This window comes from Papilio machaon, chromosome 23 (genome assembly GCF_912999745.1).
Source record: "Papilio machaon chromosome 23, ilPapMach1.1, whole genome shotgun sequence".
Classification (NCBI taxonomy): domain Eukaryota; kingdom Metazoa; phylum Arthropoda; class Insecta; order Lepidoptera; family Papilionidae; genus Papilio; species Papilio machaon.
This window is the reverse complement of record NC_060008.1, coordinates 313,152-333,565: the sequence shown is the minus strand read 5'-3', so window position 1 is coordinate 333,565 and position 20,414 is coordinate 313,152. Positions and strand designations below refer to the sequence as shown.

The window sequence follows — 20,414 nt, the reverse complement described above, 5'->3', positions numbered from 1 at the left end:
ATTTTTTAAACACATTTGAAAATACTGCACGCAATTTTATGCACGTTTAAAGTTAAACTTTATCTCCGCTATAATTTTATCATTTACCAATTTTCAGAAAGAAAATACCAACAAAAACAAATTTAGTAGAAATTTGTATAAACAAGCAAAGTGTTTGTTTGAACATTGTGTGCTGTATGTAATTTTTATAAATATAATTAATTACATTTAGTTTTTTTAACCACGTACACCCACTTTCTTGTAGCTGTGACAAAAAAAAATATACCACCTTGGAAATTATTGCGATTGACTTAATGCAAATGTAAATTAATTTGTTTGTAGTTCTATAACATAACAAAAATCGTAAAGCCTGTATAATTTTTTTCCAAATCAAAGCAAAGTGCATTTCATCGATTTAATATAACCACTTATTGGTTACTTTGGTAATTTAGATAAAGTGGTTAAAAATGGTAATAACACTTTATCATGGTCTGGCAACTTTACTTTAAGTCAGTGTGATATGTCAAACGTGACAAAATCTGTAAACGTCAAATTCTGCAAGTGTGTAAAGATTTGCAAATGTGTGCCAGTGTATGATTATCGCACTTGTATCGCCGGAGTGAACTTTATTTTTATTTGTTGTGTTTATAATATCGGTACTTGCAATAACTGCTGTCTCTGTGTTTTATAATGCCTTTTGCATTATTAATTATCATTTAATTGTGGTTTTGTACTGATTTATATCTGTGTTTGATAAGAGAAAAATATCTTGTAATCGGATTACAAGCGAATTAACTTCCACTGGTGTGAGTATTAAGTTTGCTTTCATTGAATATTGCACATTGTATTCACAATAGTTATTAGACCGTTCACTTCAGATTTCGATGGTGAATATTAAATGCAACCGGTAAAAAATACAAGTAGCTATTGTAATTTTTCGTCTTACCTTCGTATGTGCTTAAAAATGTACATAAACTTAGAGCCATATATTTAATATATTTTTACACAATATATCCTTTGCATTATTTGTTTAGTAATATTTATGAACTTAACAACTTAGAAATGTTAAGTAAATGGTAAATAAAAGATTAAAATGTTGATTGTTCCTTTTGGATTGACTTAATTGATATTATAAAGCAATTATTGCATATTGAAATTCATTTAATTTATAAGAATTCAAGAAGCGAATATGCCTCTTTTTCTTAAAAGGCCGGCAATGCATCTGCAGTTCCTCTGGTGTTGTGTTTGTCTGTGTGGTGCAATAATCATATAGAATTATTGCTCCCGATGCTTTTTGATACATTATGATATAAAAATAAGTCCTTGTAGTATGTTTCAGAGTTTATTTTAATACCTTTTAAATTCTAAGGTGGCAAATAAATAAACAACCATTTGAATTTGCAGAAATAGCAAACCGACTGAAGAGACATTCTCAATTGCAGATGCCCTGCCTACCTTTAATCAGAAGGTGATGCACGGAAATAATATATCTCCTCTTCCTATGCATCTCCTCTGTGAAACCCATTTCCACTTGCCATCCTTTCCTTATAAGAATACAGTGGATAGAGAAAGAGGAGTAATCCAGGCAAATACATAATTTCATCTGATGTTCTGCATTGAAGGTAAACTTTGTTATACATATCTGCGAAGAGATTCAAATATAGGTGAGATTTAACCAATCTACATTGGGCCAGTGTGGTTGATTATACTTAAGAATCACTAAACAAAGGCTCGGAGGCCCTTGATGGGACATATATGAATACAACATAATAAGATCGCCATTTTCAATCATAAATTTATAGACATTAAAACTAAGGAATTTTTATGGCAGGAAGTTGTATAATGACCACTGAGGCCAGTCCTTAGTGTTTATTTGTCATTAACTAAGAGTTGAATTTAGTAACCAATTAATATTTTCTAGTGCATCAATCAATTGTAAATTAATGAATATTGATTGCATAACATATTTTGTGTGTATTTCTACACTGAATCATGCTTTAAATGACATCACTAGGGGAAACACATTACTTCTATTTCTATTCTAATAAACTTGTTACTTACAATCTATTCACATAATATAACCAAATGTTACTTTAAACATATATAAAGCGAATCTTCAAATAAAACCGTATCTGCATTTCTGATTACAAAAAAAGAAACAACATAAAACATTTTCATTTAAACTAAAAATTAAATAATACCATTAATAGTCTTTGTACAATGTCTAGAATTAATAAATTTAAATATGTCATCTTGACAATGCAAACGAAAAAGAAAAAAAAAACATGAAAAAGTATTAACTCAAAGAAAAGAGGTCCTCTTTTCTTAACACATATTTTATTTTGACCATAGACTAAAGGAGCATTACTAAAATGCTAACAATAAACATTAACCAGACATTGTTGCATTTTTTATTAATTTTACTTCATTAGTAACCTGTTTTGACTGATATGACCTTGAATTTCAAATGACAGGAGACTTCTGAAAACAGTATTGCTATCTCTGTTTAATCCAATGAGAATGAATGGGATGGCAATATATAATACAGGTGTTACAACAATACAGATCAATGTTACATTGTAACAGATGCATATAAAATTTTACAAACAGACAATCTGCTCTGTTTCTGTCTCTTTCCCGCTGTGACAGAGATAGTGCTCTACAGAACCGAAATTAATGGATTAACGTTATATTTTATACAATATAGCTTTTGTCCGCAATTTCGTCCATCCGAATTTAAAAAAAAAACCTAGTAAGTAGCCATCCAGACTACATTCTATATCTGTGCCAAATTTCATCAAGATTCATTAAGCCATTCTGCAGATATCTTCTAACATCCATCCATCTAAACTTTCGTATTTATAATATTAGTATAATTATATCTTTATTATATTTTGTTTTTATTTCTCATGATGATTCCTCTTTGATTTTATAAAATGTAACTGAATGTTAAGATCTTGCTGATAATGCTATCTTGCTCTTATCTTGTTTTTGTTTACTGATTAAAATTAATCATATGTTGTATTAAACTAACTTAATGAAAACGATGATATCTATCTTAGTAGTTGAAGTACACAATATTTTATTGTATCTAAGTTCAATTCTGACATTTTTTACATATGAAGTACAAACCAATGTTTATCGCGGTTAACGGCAACCGCTACGTATGGAAATTTAATTGTGACAATTGAATCTAAAATTTTGAATGTGTTATATCATCTATATATCTTTATATATATAAAAGAAAGTCGTGTTAGTTACACTATTTATAACTCAAGAACGGCTGAATCGATTTAGCTGAAAATTGGTGGGCAGGTGGCTTAGAACCAGGAAACGGACGTAGGCTAATTTTTACCCCGTTTTCTATTTTTTATTACGCGCGGACGGAGTCGCGGGTAAAAGCTAGTAGATTATAATAATTATTGTCCAACAGTTATCAATATATTTTATACCGAAAATCATAAACATTATGTTACTAAAAACACCTTAAGTAAAAAAATAAGCAAAGTAATGAAGAGTTTTATCAACTTAAGGTCATAATTTCCTTGGCTTTTCCCTCTTGTGGGATCGGCATTGAAGGTTTATTCTTTCTTTCTTTCTATCCTTCTCTTTTTCTCTCTCTCTAATTTCTAAATAATTATAGACAAGAGGTTTAAAAATGATTCTAAAAATACATTAACAATTTAATAAAATTAAATATGAGTAATAAAACTTAATATTTATTTTAATATACCAGAGGGCAGAGGGCCTAGCACGAATATTCGTGAGAAAGTTTTCGTAACGTTATCGATAAAAAATTTATTAGAATTTGTGCAGCGCCCCTACCGGACATAAAGTATACCATGAAATCTCATACAAATTTTGACGATGATGCGTATCACAAATATTCGTACTAGGCCCTCTGTTACTTTTCGATATGTTAATAACTTCCACACTGTTCCACTTTCCCTTAACGGAATTATTCTTGTTATTTGTGTCAATTATCGTTGGAATTCTCAGAAGACTTAACTAAATTTTATACTTAGGTTGTACTTAAAACTGTGTTAACATCTTCTTATTAAATTGTTAGAATTTTTTTTATTTGTCTAAGCTTCAAGTGTAATTTTTGTAAAATCAGTGAATAAGCTTTTTTATATATATGTATATCAAATGGTGGCAAACGAGGAAACGGCCACCTGAATTCACCGAAAATAGCGAGGCGACCGTTGCCCATAGACATCCGCAAATGCAAATGCGTTGCCGTACCTTTATCAACGGAGAAGGGGATACACAGAAAGAGGATATTTCCCCTTCCTATGCATCCCCTTTTCCGCCAAATCCACTTCCCCATCCCTTACTTTTCTAATAAGAAAAGGATGGGACGAGAAAGAAGAGTGAAATCTCCCTTAATATTCCTTAACAAGGAATTAAAATATTGAAGTAAGTAGAAAAAAGAACGCTTTAATGTAAGATATGAACTTTCTTCGTTGAATCGATACCGCATTGCAAGGTTCTACTTGATAACCCTTAGGACAATCACCTTGTATATTATATGTTTAAGTTTACGATCAGCCTTGTTTACAAAGTAGATAATTGTCCATACGTGCCGGGTAACGGATATTATATATTTTGTCAACAAGATAACAAGATAACTTTCCTTTCTAAAATATATGTACTATTTATTTATTTTTCTTGTACAGTAGAAGAATTATATTCGCTTATAATTTAGGATTGAATGTTGTTTAGCGAGCAAAAGAGTTATAGTTAAGCACAAAATTGCTATGACTAGTTTTCAAAATTGCATTGTGAATCTTAAATGACTTTTTCGAATGGGTAGGAAATAATTGTCCTCTCCTGTAACTCGTATTTAGAAATAAAAATAACTTTTATTAAACAGATTTATGAACATTTAATTTGTAAAGTCTTAACTTTAAGTTTATCTATACAAATATATTTTTTTAAGTCTTTTAGAACCAAAGTTCATTCAATCAGTAAGCTTTATAAGCGAATCTCTATAATTTATAAGCAAGCAAAAGTAAGCAAATCTTTGGCTGCACGAAGCCAAAGTGGTTGTACGACTATACCTTATAGCCACAGTCTTTATTGCATAGGTATTAAGGATCAAATTTATTTGCACACTTATACATGTCACAACCGAACTGAAGCATTATGATTTCCTGTAGGTATGCATACTTAGTAAATAGACTTGATACACTCTAAGTTATGTTACCGTGAGTTTCCACTGCACAATATATGTTTTCAACACATTAAGATATCAATCTCAATAGAATTATTAAGCACAGAGATCAAAACACTGTACATAATGTGTTTGTTTTTTAAATATACAATGACAATGTGCTTTAGTAAAGTCTCACCCACACAATATGAACCATACAAGCTGTATGAAGACGAACACATGACGATGAATGAATTTATTGTTTAACTTGATTATAACTTGCAACATTAACTCATAATGGTCTCTGTTGTTCCAAAGATAAACTTTATTACAATGAAATTAAATATCTTGTGAATGTTCAAAACTAACCGTAGGTTTTCGAGACCAACATCCCCGTTTCAAACATATTCTTATCTCTATTTTGTCAAAGATAATGACAGGGATGACGATATGTTTTGTACATATATTTTGTTCAGGAACCCATAGTAAATGTTTGAGTTTGAACATGTTAATCTGTTTACGCGATTTTACTTATTCACCTTTTATCGATCGTCTGCTCATACAGTTCCTGTTTTTGTGGCACTCACCTTACGTATCAAGGACACTTAGTGCGGTTGCATTTATTTTTTTATAATTTCGGATACGGCTGTGTATTACGAGTAACTATAATACATTTTTTTACAAAGTATATATGAATGAATTTTAATTTCTCTCCCAAGTAGAGTTGTCGACATGCATGTGGCCGGAGATAAAAATTAAGCCATATACATAGATTTTATACAACATTGTGCGCCGACTACGTAAGCAGGATAAGACAAAAAAGAAGACCATCTTATCTTATGTCATATCTTAGCTGCCTTAAATTTGTGTCTCTCGTAAATAGCTAAGCGACTAATAAAATTGAATTCTACTTGTTTCCAGCAGGCGGTGTATGGTGGCGGGGGCGGGCGTGGTCGCTACATGGCGGGCGGTGCCGGGGGCGGGTCTGGGGGCTGGCGGCGCGCGGCGGCCCGCTCGCGCTGTCTGCGTGCCCTCCTGCGGGACACGGCGCGTGCGCTCAGGGACATCACCGATGTACTGCCCTATGGTAAACACAGTTTTATTTAGCAAGTTACCACCAGTGTTATGTAAGAAACTCCTCAGTATTGAACTACATACGTATTTACATAAATATGTAATGATTCTTCATCGTTGTTAAGCGTCGACTGTATTTGAGATGAAAAAAAAAAACAATCTCAAACAAAATGCACTGAAAAGTAACCTAAAAAAAACAATTTCAAACAAAATACACTCAAAAGTAACATAAAAAAACAATTTCAAACAAAATGCACTCAAAAGTAACCTAAAAAAAACCAATTCAAACAAAATGCATTCAAAAGTAACATAAAAAAACAATTTCAAACAAAATTCACTAAAAAGAAACAAAATAATGTCATGAAAACTCTCTAAACTCTAGTAGTTGCTCTCGTTGCGCTCTCTAATAGTAGGGGCTCAGTTTTCCGCAACTCCACGACAAGCGCGTATTTTGCGTGTCTCTAAACTCTAAAGAAAGTTTCTCTCTTCTTTCTCTTTCTCTCTCTTCTCTCTTCTCTCTTCTCTCTCTCTCTTCTTTCTTGTAACATGTCTATATTGTATAATTATTGTTATTTCGCAGTCGGTGTCGGCCGAAGTAAATAGATGACATTTTATATTTGAGATGTATTAGACATACTTACGTTTATGTCCCTACTTAGGCCGAAACCGACTCCAAAATAACAATAATTATACAATATAGACATGTTACAAGAAAGAAGAGAACTTTCTTTAGAGTTTAGAGACACGCAAAATACGCGCTTGTCGTGGAGTTGCGGAAAACTGAGCCCCTACTATTAGAGAGCGCAACGAGAGCAACTACTAGAGTTTAGAGAGTTTTCATGACATTATTTTGTTTCTTTTTAGTGAATTTTGTTTGAAATTGTTTTTTTATGTTACTTTTGAATGCATTTTGTTTGAATTGGTTTTTTTTAGGTTACTTTTGAGTGCATTTTGTTTGAAATTGTTTTTTTATGTTACTTTTGAGTGTATTTTGTTTGAAATTGTTTTTTTTAGGTTACTTTTCAGTGCATTTTGTTTGAGATTGTTTTTTTTTGAAGTCGGCTATTTTTTTTTTCTTAAAATTTTTGTTTTATTTCACAATTTTTAGTGAATTTGAAGTTCAATTACAAATTTCGTTAATACGTATAAAGACATAAATAAGACAAATAAAGAAAAGGACTTTCCTATTTGATATGTGTGTATTTCAATTCAAAAACTAATTTAGAATGCAGCAGATAACCACTTATCCTTTAAACAATGAAATAATTATCAAAATCGGTATACAAATTGAAAATTACCGAACTAATACATCGTAGCGTACCTTTAATTTTGTCCAGCCGCGCGCCGCACTAGCATTTTTCGAATGCGCGTAGTTTTTAATTATTTAATATCTCCCAAACTATTGATCAGAATTACATAGTTTAAAGGCTAATGTAATCTGCATTTAATACTCTTGCCATAAAACATATTTATTTGGATAAGGATTCATATCGAATATAATATAATAGTGCCGTAAGCTTACGGCGCTGTTTTTCGTGTCCATTTTAATCGAAGTTTGTTCACAATAACATGGTTTTTGTGAGACATCCATAGATGATAGATATATGCCACCGAAGACTTTTATTTAGCAAATTTAAGGATCTATAATTACTCCAGACATCATTTTTATGTAAGTCATATAGTTTGACCTACGTAAGTCCAGAAAGCAAAATTGTGCTTTTCATATAGCATTTTTCGTTTCCGCGTAATTTTATTCTTACGATATCTCCTAAACTATTAGACAGAATGATATAGTTTCAATTGCAAATATAATCTACATTAAATTCTCTTGATAATGAACATGTTTATTTACATAAGGGTTAATACTGAACTCGAATAATAGCGTCGGAAATAGGGCATGAATTTAATTGATGTTTCTGAAGAAAAAAATGGTTATTGTGAGAAAACTATAAAAGATAGATATATGCTATCGCTGACTTTTATTTAGCACATTTAAAGAGCTACAATTCGCCATACATCATTTTTATGTAGGTCCTATAGTTTAGCCTACGTAAGCGCTGAAAGCAAAAATGTCCCTAATCTTCGCAACAAATTTTGAAGCTATATTCAAAATCTACTAGTCTTCTAGTTATTTAAAAAAAAAAAACAAAAAAATGGGACCCACCTGCAAGCACTTCCTTTCGATTAAAATATTTTTCATCAAAATCGGACCACCAGGGGCGGAGTATCGCGGTAACACACATAAAAAAAAAAAAAAATACAGACGAATTGATAACCTCCTTCTTTTTGAAGTCGGCTAAAAAAGGCCTTAAGTTGAATAAAAGGCTTATATTAGAAAAATTATTACAAAAGCAAGTGCGGTAGATTGACCCGAACAGTTAAGAAGAGCGAATGCATAATGAAGGGCCCGCGGTGAGGCGCGCGGGCGGCGAGGTCTGAAAGTGTCCCCGCCCTGTTCCCCCGCCGGCGGTGCAGTAATACTGAACAATCGTTGTGATAAAGAAATGAAACAGATATTAACTCAGTTGTCTCAAAACACATTCAATGTTAATACTATAAATAGACTAATCGTAATCAATGATCAAACACATTGATTTACCCAAGTATTGTATATGCTTAGATATAACGACCAAACAAATATGACACAATCATACAAAGTACTAATCTAATTCTCACCAAAATCTTATTTTACGAATGTAGCTTGACAAATAGTAGTACGATCGTAACATATACGTAAACCAGAGAGGTAGTCAGACGCTACAGACTTCCATTTGACGCGTTTCTGGCTGTTCTCTCATCTCTAACAATACTATTAACATTTGAACTGGCATAGCGTTATTGCAGACCCGAAGATATCGTCGGCGGTGCAGGACATAAGCAGCGAGTCCTCGAGGCCCACTGCGCTGGTTGTGCTGGGTACGTCGGGCAATGCGCGGGCGCGGCTGCTGCACTGCTTGCTGGGCAGGCGGCTGCTGCCCGACCCCGTGCCCAGGGGTTGTAGATGGGTAAGCAGGAAGAGGAACACTTGGCTACGAGCTCTAATCTCTTAATTTACTCACTTGGCGAGTTCATTTTCATGCTGAAAATACGGTTTGGAACCGGAACCGTACCGGTTACCGGAACCGGTAAAACGGAAATACCGGTAAACGGAGTACCGGAAAAAACGAACACGGTTCAGGAGAAGATTGTGTTGGTAAAGAAACATTTGATCAGATCTACTTGTGTAAAAAAAGAAAAAGGAAGTAGGAATTCATCTGATTATATGCGGAAAGTCTTTAATGTAAAGAAAATGTTTTGCTCCTTACATAACATCGCAACCCCCACCTGATTTTGACATTAAAATTCACTCCTGTAGCACTTCTTTAAACACTTGTATTTGCCCATCCATCCAGAAAGTTAGCAGTATTAAGTACCTCGGAGTGATTGTGGATTGTAGATTGTGCTGGTATCAACACGTGGAACGCACTATAGGCAGGGTAAGGAAGCTCATGTGGATCTTCAAAATATTAAGACGCGCTGTGAATACTAAGGTGTTAAATAATATATATATAGCTCTCGCTCAATCAGTAATAACATACTGCATTTCAATATGGGGCGGTGCAGGAAAAACTAACTTTCTAGATTTAGAACGGGCACAAAGGTCCTTGATCAAAGTGATGTACAATAAACCTTTTAAATACCCCACCAAAACCTTATAAGAAATTTCAAATTTGCTCTCTGTAAGAAAACTATACATTTTACATTTGATTTTAGGATACCACAAGACTTTACCCCTTGATAGTAATAAACTCAAAAAAAAGACGGTGTCATGCTGTTGCCCCCCAATATCCTGCCCGCACTGTCTTTGCCACTCGGCAATATATATCACGTGCCCCTTATGTCTATAACAAAATACATCGAGTACTATCTATATACCCTATGCAGCTGTTTGAGTGCAGGCGCGCACTAAAGGATTGGCTCTCTGCCCTCACCTACGACGAGGTTGAGCAAATTCTTACAAGAACAATTTAGTTTTGGCTCTCATTGGACCCACCACAAACACACACACACACAAACACACACACACACACACACACACACAGACACACTCAAACACACGCATAAATCTCACAAAGAAATGTTAAAATTAAAAATTATTTTCTCTTTATGTTAACATGTAAATCGAAACTGTTATGTACACTGAAAGAGCGAGGCATTCCCTACACAAGTGTCTCTTGACTACTTTTTGGGAAGCCCCGGCAACTTAATTGTAAAGATTTACTTGAAATAAATACATTTTTATTTTATTTATTTATTTATTTAAAATCAATAACCTCCTTATTTTTGAAGTCGGCTAAAAATTACAGATTTATACAGCTGTTGGTGTATGTTGGCAGCTGTGCATCCAGTATGGAAGCAGCACGCAGGTGCATCTGACCCTCGGCAACTCGGAGTTCGAGCTGGTCGAGGACTTGGAGTGCAACCAGCGACCCTGGGACACGATACCCTTGCAGGTTGCCCACATGATATTATGATGACCATACATTTTGTTCTTTTAAAGCCAAGGTCATCTCAATCGCAATTCTTCATATTTCAGGATTTACTTCGTCAAGACAATGCAGATCTAGCAACAATGCTAGAAGTGGAAATAAACAATCCGATATTAAAGGACGGTCTACGTATCATAGTGCCTGCAGACATAGCAGGCGAGACCGCGGGCGAGCACTATCTCAGCCTCAAACAAATACATTCAGATCTCTACCACAAGAGGGATTCCGTACTCAAGACTTATGCACCGATATATCTGTACGCGGTGGATAGAACGGGACGGAACATATTCAGTGATAATATAAGTGCGAGCAGGACAGTTGAGAGGAGTGAAGATTTCTGGTCGACGTTCAATCTGTACTACATGACGCGTTGTGAGAATGGTGAAGGTGATAGGAACGGTGATGATGAAGGTGAACATTGCGGTGGTGAAGTGAAGGTGGCCAGTGATGAAGCGGCCGTGTTCACTGCTGAGGTAACTAGAGATACAACGAATAAAATCCGCTAGAATAGTGGAAATTAATTCCAAAAATGATGACGTTGACGATTTAATTAAAAAAGTGATACCTTTTAAAATATTTTGTGATCTTATGTCCTTTTTTTAAATGACTTTTAAATTCCACAGAACTGTCTCGACCTTCACCAAATAAAAGAACTAAATCCAAAAGCGCAAGTGTTCTTCTTTCTATTTTCGGACAGTGCGGACGTGGACGCAGAAGAGAACAGAAGCAATAAAGAAGTAGAAGAAAGGTTGCATATCTGCGTGGAAGCAACCGAGTCCACTGAAGATCGATTTAATACTGAGGAACTGCCGGAATCTGATCAAGTTTTGATACAAGATGGCGTTTTAAGGTAATCTGGGTACAGTGACAATGGATTGGATTTCAGTCATGTATCTGTTCTTCTGGGTTTTAAATGTACGTATTATTTCCTCAGACGTGATAAAAAGTCTGCGGAGCAAAATCAGCGGAGACATGAGTCGCAGATCGCCTTCATGAATGAACTGCTCGACCACTGGGACATGATATGTGAGTTACTTTTACTCTTTTGACACGATAGGCCAGTTTATACTGGTATGTTACTTCAAAGCCAAAAAGAAAGAGAAACAGGAGAAAAGAATAGAGAAAGAGTTTCAAGTGAAAAGGCGAAGTTATAAAACTAATATTTTGACATTTTTTTTTCAGTTGGACCACCGCCTAAATACCACGCGAAAAGTCAGTGGGCAATACTAGATGACAGCGAGATCCTGCGCACTGTCGCCGACAAACCTTCCACCTCCAAGAGCAACCACAGCGGCGACACGTTGACGAGACGGCGACGCGACGACAGCGACAGGACGATACGGAGCCGACAGAGTCTTGTTAATTCTGTCTTGAAGTTTGCTACTGATTGCTCTCAGAGTTACCTGTTGGAGCATTGTACGAGACTCAGCGAGGTGAGTTCACATATTGGTCAGCTAGAGAAATACGTATACGTATTCGCACTGCGCTTGCGCACGCGTCATCGACCAATGACAAGTGACTTGTATCATGTCGCGGCCTCTGATTGGCTGAGAGCACTATGCGTGCGCCAATCGGATTTCTACATCGAGCTGCTGAAAAGGTTTCGATTCCGGTGTGCCATTTCGAGGACTGGTACAAGAATTATCCCGTCTAAAATTGTGTACACTTACATTTTATATACTTTTGAAATGTTTTTACGTGTGTAATGATCTGCAGGCGCACGTGCGACTGCTGCAGCAGCTGATCCTGGCGTCGTTCGACCTGGCGCGCGAGCTGCAGGTCGTGCCCACCAAGATACAGTACGTCGCCCGACAGGAGCAGCAGCTGTACGAGGTCAGTTACGTCCTGCAGCAGCTGGACCTGGCGCGCGAGCTGCAGGTCGTGCCCACCAAGATACAGTACGTCGCCCGACAGGAGCAGCAGCTGTACGAGGTCAGTTACGTCCTGCAGCAGCTGGACCTGGCGCGCGAGCTGCAGGTCGTGCCCACCAAGATACAGTACGTCGCCCGACAGGAGCAGCAGCTGTACGAGGTCAGTTACGTCCTGCAGCAGCTGGACCTGGCGCGCGAGCTGCAGGTCGTGCCCACCAAGATACAGTACGTCGCCCGACAGGAGCAGCAGCTGTACGAGGTCAGTTACGTCCTGCAGCAGCTGGACCTGGCGCGCGAGCTGCAGGTCGTGCCCACCAAGATACAGTACGTCGCCCGACAGGAGCAGCAGCTGTACGAGGTCAGTTACGTCCTGCAGCAGCTGGACCTGGCGCGCGAGCTGCAGGTCGTGCCCACCAAGATACAGTACGTCGCCCGACAGGAGCAGCAGCTGTACGAGGTCAGTTACGTCCTGCAGCAGCTGGACCTGGCGCGCGAGCTGCAGGTCGTGCCCACCAAGATACAGTACGTCGCCCGACAGGAGCAGCAGCTGTACGAGGTCAGTTACGTCCTGCAGCAGCTGGACCTGGCGCGCGAGCTGCAGGTCGTGCCCACCAAGATACAGTACGTCGCCCGACAGGAGCAGCAGCTGTACGAGGTCAGTTACGTCCTGCAGCAGCTGGACCTGGCGCGCGAGCTGCAGGTCGTGCCCACCAAGATACAGTACGTCGCCCGACAGGAGCAGCAGCTGTACGAGGTCAGTTACGTCCTGCAGCAGCTGGACCTGGCGCGCGAGCTGCAGGTCGTGCCCACCAAGATACAGTACGTCGCCCGACAGGAGCAGCAGCTGTACGAGGTCAGTTACGTCCTGCAGCAGCTGGACCTGGCGCGCGAGCTGCAGGTCGTGCCCACCAAGATACAGTACGTCGCCCGACAGGAGCAGCAGCTGTACGAGGTCAGTTACGTCCTGCAGCAGCTGGACCTGGCGCGCGAGCTGCAGGTCGTGCCCACCAAGATACAGTACGTCGCCCGACAGGAGCAGCAGCTGTACGAGGTCAGTTACGTCCTGCAGCAGCTGGACCTGGCGCGCGAGCTGCAGGTCGTGCCCACCAAGATACAGTACGTCGCCCGACAGGAGCAGCAGCTGTACGAGGTCAGTTACGTCCTGCAGCAGCTGGACCTGGCGCGCGAGCTGCAGGTCGTGCCCACCAAGATACAGTACGTCGCCCGACAGGAGCAGCAGCTGTACGAGGTCAGTTACGTCCTGCAGCAGCTGGACCTGGCGCGCGAGCTGCAGGTCGTGCCCACCAAGATACAGTACGTCGCCCGACAGGAGCAGCAGCTGTACGAGGTCAGTTACGTCCTGCAGCAGCTGGACCTGGCGCGCGAGCTGCAGGTCGTGCCCACCAAGATACAGTACGTCGCCCGACAGGAGCAGCAGCTGTACGAGGTCAGTTACGTCCTGCAGCAGCTGGACCTGGCGTCGTTCGACCGGTATTCTGTGTGAAAACTTTTCAATCTTCACATAACAGGTAAAGCTTATACGTATCACCATCTCAAAGGCCGGCAACGTATTTGCGATCCCTCTGGTATTGCAGATGTCCATGGGCGTCGATGAACACCTTGGTGTTCCCGCTGCTCCTTTGCCCCCTTTTCTTATAAAAAAAAAAAGCTAATGTGACAATTGGTGTGCAGGTGATTAGCGAGAAGTTCAGCGGCGGCGAGAAGCAGCAGCAGCTGGTGCAGCTGATGCAGGAGGTGCTGCAGGACATGCAGGCCGAGGTCGACGACATGGACTGGAGCGTCGACGGTAACTGACACTCCTTCCTAATCCACCACCTCTTCCTTACGATCTACCACAAAGTATATTGAAAAAAATCTTTCCAGATTTACCATGCCACCAGGACAAGCGTTACGTCATCTCCAACTCAATCTTCTACTCCTCCAAAAGCAGTCCTACAGTTTCAATACTCAGTACCCCCCAGCGGCCGCACCGAGACTCGAACCCTGACCTTCCTGAGCCTGGCTCTCCATCAGATGTGGAGGAGGCGGTCTCCTACGACAGTTACAACTTTGAAGACTACGAGATCATACAGTCCAATGACGAGAGTCTCATGTACAGTGACACATATAGCAGACCTAAGGTTAGTTACCTACTAGCGAGAGACAGAGAGAGAAAGAAAGAGTGTTTTTATTTAAGAGATAATAAAAGAAAGGGATGAAGTTAGCATTATTTCTAGGTTAAGCAATGAATTTGTCTTTTTAGAATAAAAAAAAATATCAATTTGAGCCATGACAATATTATAAAGATGAAAGCTAATAAAGAACTAAAAGGTAGAATAGAAAATTTAAGGATAGAAACTAAATAAAGAAAGGTATTTTGAATGGAATTATTTTTGTATGTAACATTTCTATTAGATTTGCAGAAATTTTTACCATTACAGAGTCAAGAGGAATCAACGTCTCTGGTGTCACAAATCGGCATGATCCGAGTGGAGAATGAGTTGGAGGTGTTCTCTCTCTCCGGCACCGGCCGGGGCTGGAACAATACTGTGGATACCAACATCTCCAACATCACCAGCATCACCAGCGCCACCACGTGCACCAACAACGCCAATATATCTATCAAGCAAGCATCTCTAGACGTCCAACAAACTGGTAAAAAAAGACAGGTCTTTTACCCAAACTCATAAACATACTGAACAAAAACATTATCGCTCCAAATTTAGTAGTTGTTTGTGTTTATTGTGTTATTTAAAAGAAACTTTATTACGTTTATTTTGCAGTTCTTTCAAAACTAAGTCGCAAGATCAGCTGCAAGTTGGTCACATTCGTGGATTGTTTGAAGGATTCATACTTCGGTACATTGCAGAGGTAAATACAGCATCTAGATCGTTCAGATTCAAAATATCAGTCTACTGATGTGTCGTTCGTAGATAAAAACTTAGTGGATTTGGTTCTGTTAATTTCATTTGATATATTAAGAATAGCTTGTTTTTACACTTCTGTATAATGTTTGTCCTACGTAAATATACAGTGTGTTTTCAAATCATTATCATCATCAATTATGTTAAATTTTGTCCAATACGATACGATGGTCATCATCATCATCTCATTATACGTCTTCAATATGGAACTCTGAGCCTACTCTAAGTTAGAGATGACTAGGTCATAGTCAACACTGACACAGTGCGGGTTGACTTCACATATATCTGTGAATTTCTTGTCAGATATGTGCAGGTTGCATCAAGATGTTTTCCTCTACCATAACAACGATTGTAAAACACATTGGTACATGGTGGGATTCGAACCCAGGACTTGCATATTGCTTGCCAAGTGGTTACCCCTGAGCCAGCGGTTATCAGTGGGATAAGAAGTAGCGTGGTGCAGATGTGTGCAGTGTCTGGAGGCGTCGTGCCGCGCGGAGCTGGGCGGGCGGCCGGCCAGCGAGGCGGTGCGCCAGCTGCTGGCCGTGGCCAGAGACGTGGACCTGCAGCCCGCAGCCTCCTTCTCCCTGCTCGCCTCCCTCGCACACTCGCTGCGGAGGTTCTTCTACAAGTACGTAACAAGTAGACCACTTTCATAAACATTAGACGTATGAGTAACCGTCTTCTATGTAACATTGTGTGCAGACTGCGGCAGGTGGGCGGTGTGGGGGGTGTGGGCGGGGTGGGGGAGCCAGTGGGAGGTGGAGGAGGTGGTGGGGAGGAGGCGTGCTGCGTGCTGAGCCCGGCGTGGCGGCGGCGAGCTGCGCGGCACACGGCGCGCTCGCTCTCCCCGCACAGGCTCGCTCGCATCATCTCCACACAGGTGTGTCACTCCACTGTCACACCTTACATTATGTATGAATGGTCTTATTTGAACACCTAACGTTGTGTTTGTGACTTACACGTTATATTTGAGTGTATTAATTTAAAGGTCATTCCGTCTGATGAAATGAAGCTCTAGAAGAATACGGGAGAAAAGTACTAATACAGCAGACTTTTCAGGTTTCCTGACAGATTTAGAGTATATCGACTATATCGACCCAAATTCTTGATCTAGAAGCATTGTCAGTGAAGTGATATAATTCTGTACGTCAGATCCTGGAGAGGCTGAGTGCGGCTCACGAGCGGTACCAGGCGGCGCTGGGGGCGCTGCAGAGCGCGCTGGCGGGCCGCCTGCACCACACCGAGGACGTGAAGCTCGCCATCAGGAAGAAGTGGGTAGAGGGAGGTGTGCCTGCAGCAGGAGGTGTGCCAACTGTGGGGTGACTGTGTGCTCGTGTGCAGGTACGCGCCGGCGCTGGCGAGGCTGTGTCTGGAGAGCACGTCGATGTGCGACCTGCTGATGCACGGCATGCCCGACCTCGGCAGGGAGATCGGTGAGAACACGACTCGTACTAGAGATAATGTGTGTCTGTGCTGAAGTAACCGAGTCTTCAGTTCATTAGGTGTTGAAGTGTATATTTGTATGTTTGTTGTTGTGTCAGGTAGGGGGCAGTACGGTGTGGTGTACGCAGCACGAGGCGGGTGGGGGGGACACACTCCTGTGGCAGTCAAGTCTGTGCTGCCGGCAGACGAGCGACATTACCACGAGCTCGCCATGGAGTTCTTCTACACCAGGTAGGTACCACGACTTTTATCTTTGCGAAGTAACACTGACAGTAAATAACAGTAGTTACGGAGAAAGACAACAAAAAAAAGAAAACACAGACTTACACATAGATACTAAGGTTATTGTAGTGGACTGTGTTAAATAAAAGTTCTTCTTGATCGGAGATGCTAACGCCTTTATTTCTCCCAAACGATTGAACAATTTTGACAATTTACAATAGCTATTTATACTAAGTTCGCCGCGGCTACAACAAACGTAACACTGTGCCGCACCGTTCTTTAGCGGGCTTCAGTTAAAACAACGCCGCGTCTTTCGGTGTAGGTTGATAAAGAAACAAAGAAACTCTTTAGCGGGCCGCTGTGGCGCCACAAGATAAACATAGAACCGACGATAATTCTTTGAAATCTTAAACTTGTCGCGACGCGAGTTCAAGAGCGGCACGTGTAACATGAGTTGGTAACTACGTCGCGAACAGTTATATATAGCAGAGTGTCGTATTCAGGAGTATCCCGGAGCACCCGCGCGTGGTGCGGCTGCTGGGGTCGCTGGTGGTGCGAGGGGGCGTGTCCGGGGGCGTGTCCGGGGGCGTGTCCGGGGGCGTGTCGGGGGGCGTGTCCGGGGGCGGGGCGGGGGTGCTGCTGGTGTCAGCGCGGTACTCCCGCGACCTGCACGCCGCAGTACAAACAGGACTCACATTCCCCACACGGATGAGGATAGCTTGTGATATTGTTGACGGTCAGTGTACAAACCAAGACATGGTGACTAATTACTGAAGTTTAGGACTTCTGCTTTATTCATTCTTGAATTTTAAAACAGTTGCTTACTTTATCTATATCTAGGATATTTTTTACCCGTGAGTTCTTTCACATTGTGATTATTTGAGACTATGTTCTATATCTGTGCCAAATTTCAATAAGATATGTACCATTGCAGAGTTTTTGAGTAAATATTTAAATGTCACTTATCTCATGTGAACTGTACACATTTCCAGGATCACAGGTAGCCTATGTATTCTTTCAGACTGTGTTCTACATCTATACCAATTTTCATCGAAATTCATGCAGCTGTTCGCCAAATGTTCGCATTTATAATGTTATTAAGACTTAAGAGTATAAGTGTAAATGCGAGGAGTCGTGCAGGCATCAGATACCTGCACTCTCTGGGGCTGGTGCACCGCGACATCAAGATGAAGAACGTGTTGCTGGACAGCAGCGCGCGCGCCGCTCTCTCAGACCTGGGGTTCTGTGCGGCGGAGGCGCTCATCTCCGGCTCTGTGGTGGGCACTCCCGTGCACATGGCGCCGGAGCTGCTCGACGGGGAATATGACGCCGCTGTAGATGTCTATGCCTTCGGGATACTCTTCTGGTATGTACATCATCATCAGCTCACTAACCTACTCTAAGTTAGTGGTGACTAGGTCATAGTCAATGCTGGCCAAGTGCGGGTTGACTTCACACATATCATTGAATTCCATCTCAGATATCTGCAGCATCACGATGTATTCCTTCACCGTAAAAGCGACGGTAAAACACATTATTGACGGGATTCGAACTCAGGACCTGCAGATTGCAAGTCAAGTGCATAACCTCTGAGCTACCGACTCTCTTACTGGTACTCTGGTATATGACTGGTATCTGGTAGAGATGAAACATCTACTTTGTCGAAGATAGTCTTTTAGAATTTATCAACGTCGCCGTTTACTTCGCTTCATAATAGATGGCGCTGTTACGGATTTTTATAGATTATAAAAATACGAGCCTAATTACATTTAAGTAAACATACTTCTTTATATTTTGTTTTAAATTTGTTCAATTTCTAGTTTACATCGCATTTGTTTATCATAATTGTCTATGTTTATTATTTTCACGTCAAATTTTGGAAATGTATATATGTATATAATAATAACAATGTACAGGTACGTGTGTGCGGGCAAAATCAAGCTGCCGGCCGCATTCGAGGACTTCCAGAACAAGGAGCAGCTCTGGAGCAAAGTGAAGCGAGGTGTGGACACATTTCTGTACATTGTCTGACTTTACAACTGGCAACATTTCTATAACGCCATCTAGCGACATGTTCTCACACTATAAGTTTGAAAGAAACAATATTTTTAACAATCTTCTTTACATGTATTAATAATACATATTAATAAAATTGAAGTGTCCTTATGTAATATCGAAAAAAAAAATTCGTACGCGTTGCTAGTAGCGAAAAACTATTTTTTTAAGTTTTCGTTTGTCTGTTCGTCTGTTTACAAGATGTGTTTTTTCCGAAACGATATAATTATGAACGATTTTAACAGTGATTTGACGATAAGGTAGTTGATGAACGCGGACATATTCTGGGCTGCTTTCTTTTTAATTCTGCGCTGACGAAGTCGCGGGCGTCCGCTAGTCTGAAATAAATTTATTAATTATACTTTTGAGATATAAAATGTCTTAGAAAGTAATACAAATGTATGGATAGTAATAATCTATCTTTTAAATTGAAATTGAATAAAATTTCTTTTTAATTTGATATTTTCCAGGTTTACGTCCAGAAAGGTTGCCTCACTTTACAGACGAGTGTTGGGAGGTGATGGAGTCTTGTTGGACCTCAGAGCCCTCACAGAGGGCCCTGCTGGGCGACGTCCGCAACAAGCTGGAGGTCATCCTCGAGCAGGCCCTCAGGGACGAGGCCCTCAGTACCGAGGCCCTTAAGGACCAAGGCCCCAGGGACCGAGGGGAGATCAAAGACAACAGACGTAAAGACTACGACTCAGATGATAGTCTTTATATGACCGGACTGCAGAAGAACGATAAATTATAAGCTTTATGTCGTTGGAATAAGGATCTTTTTTGATTGATACGAAAAGTGAATAATCGTTATGGAAATCAGAAGCAAGAATACGATGTACTTTTAAAAATGAACTTTATGGCTTAAACAATAAAGTACTTTTTAAAAAAATATTAATTCTTTCTAAAGACTGCGTATACATCTGACTGAATGATAAAATGGGTGATATTTTTAAAATAAACTTTATGGCTTTAAAAATAAGGATCTCTTTCGAGTGTAGAATCAATGAACTGTTTCGAGAAGTGAGATTATCTAAATAAGGAACTTAAACTGTGATTATATATTTGTTATTGAACATTAAATAAAATAAAGTTATTTTAAATGTTTATTTACTTTATCTAAGTTAAATCATGTTAAAGATTGAGTTTTCTTTTAAGTTAT

General features: G+C 39.9%; 1 protein-coding gene across 1 annotated transcript; it reads left to right on the top strand.

Moving 5' to 3' along the window:
* Positions 1-555: 555 nt before the first annotated feature.
* Positions 556-20,127, top strand: LOC106711268. The gene is made up of 22 exons (XM_045683679.1): positions 556-785; positions 6,059-6,221; positions 9,053-9,213; positions 10,585-10,701; positions 10,785-11,210; positions 11,361-11,587; positions 11,672-11,763; positions 11,920-12,170; positions 12,454-14,055; positions 14,301-14,415; positions 14,493-14,749; positions 15,050-15,263; positions 15,392-15,479; positions 15,996-16,174; positions 16,303-16,415; positions 16,688-16,806; positions 16,877-16,968; positions 17,077-17,209; positions 17,704-17,936; positions 18,341-18,573; positions 19,124-19,202; positions 19,726-20,127. The coding sequence occupies exons 2-22, from the start codon at positions 6,095-6,097 to the stop codon at positions 20,004-20,006; spliced, it is 5,139 nt and encodes a 1,712-aa protein (XP_045539635.1). The 5' UTR covers positions 556-785; positions 6,059-6,094; the 3' UTR covers positions 20,007-20,127.
* The last annotated feature ends 287 nt before the right edge of the window (positions 20,128-20,414 follow it).

Excerpts from the sequence above, each read along its gene's own strand:
- LOC106711268 (XM_045683679.1), top strand. The coding sequence starts at position 6,095 with ATGGCGGGCGGTGCCGGGGGCGGGTCTGGGGGCTGGCGGCGCGCGGCG. Across the intron at positions 15,480-15,995 it reads TACTTCGGTACATTGCAGAG|ATGTGTGCAGTGTCTGGAGG; the intron begins GTAAATACAGCA and ends AGCGTGGTGCAG. Across the intron at positions 16,969-17,076 it reads CGACCTCGGCAGGGAGATCG|GTAGGGGGCAGTACGGTGTG; the intron begins GTGAGAACACGA and ends TTGTTGTGTCAG.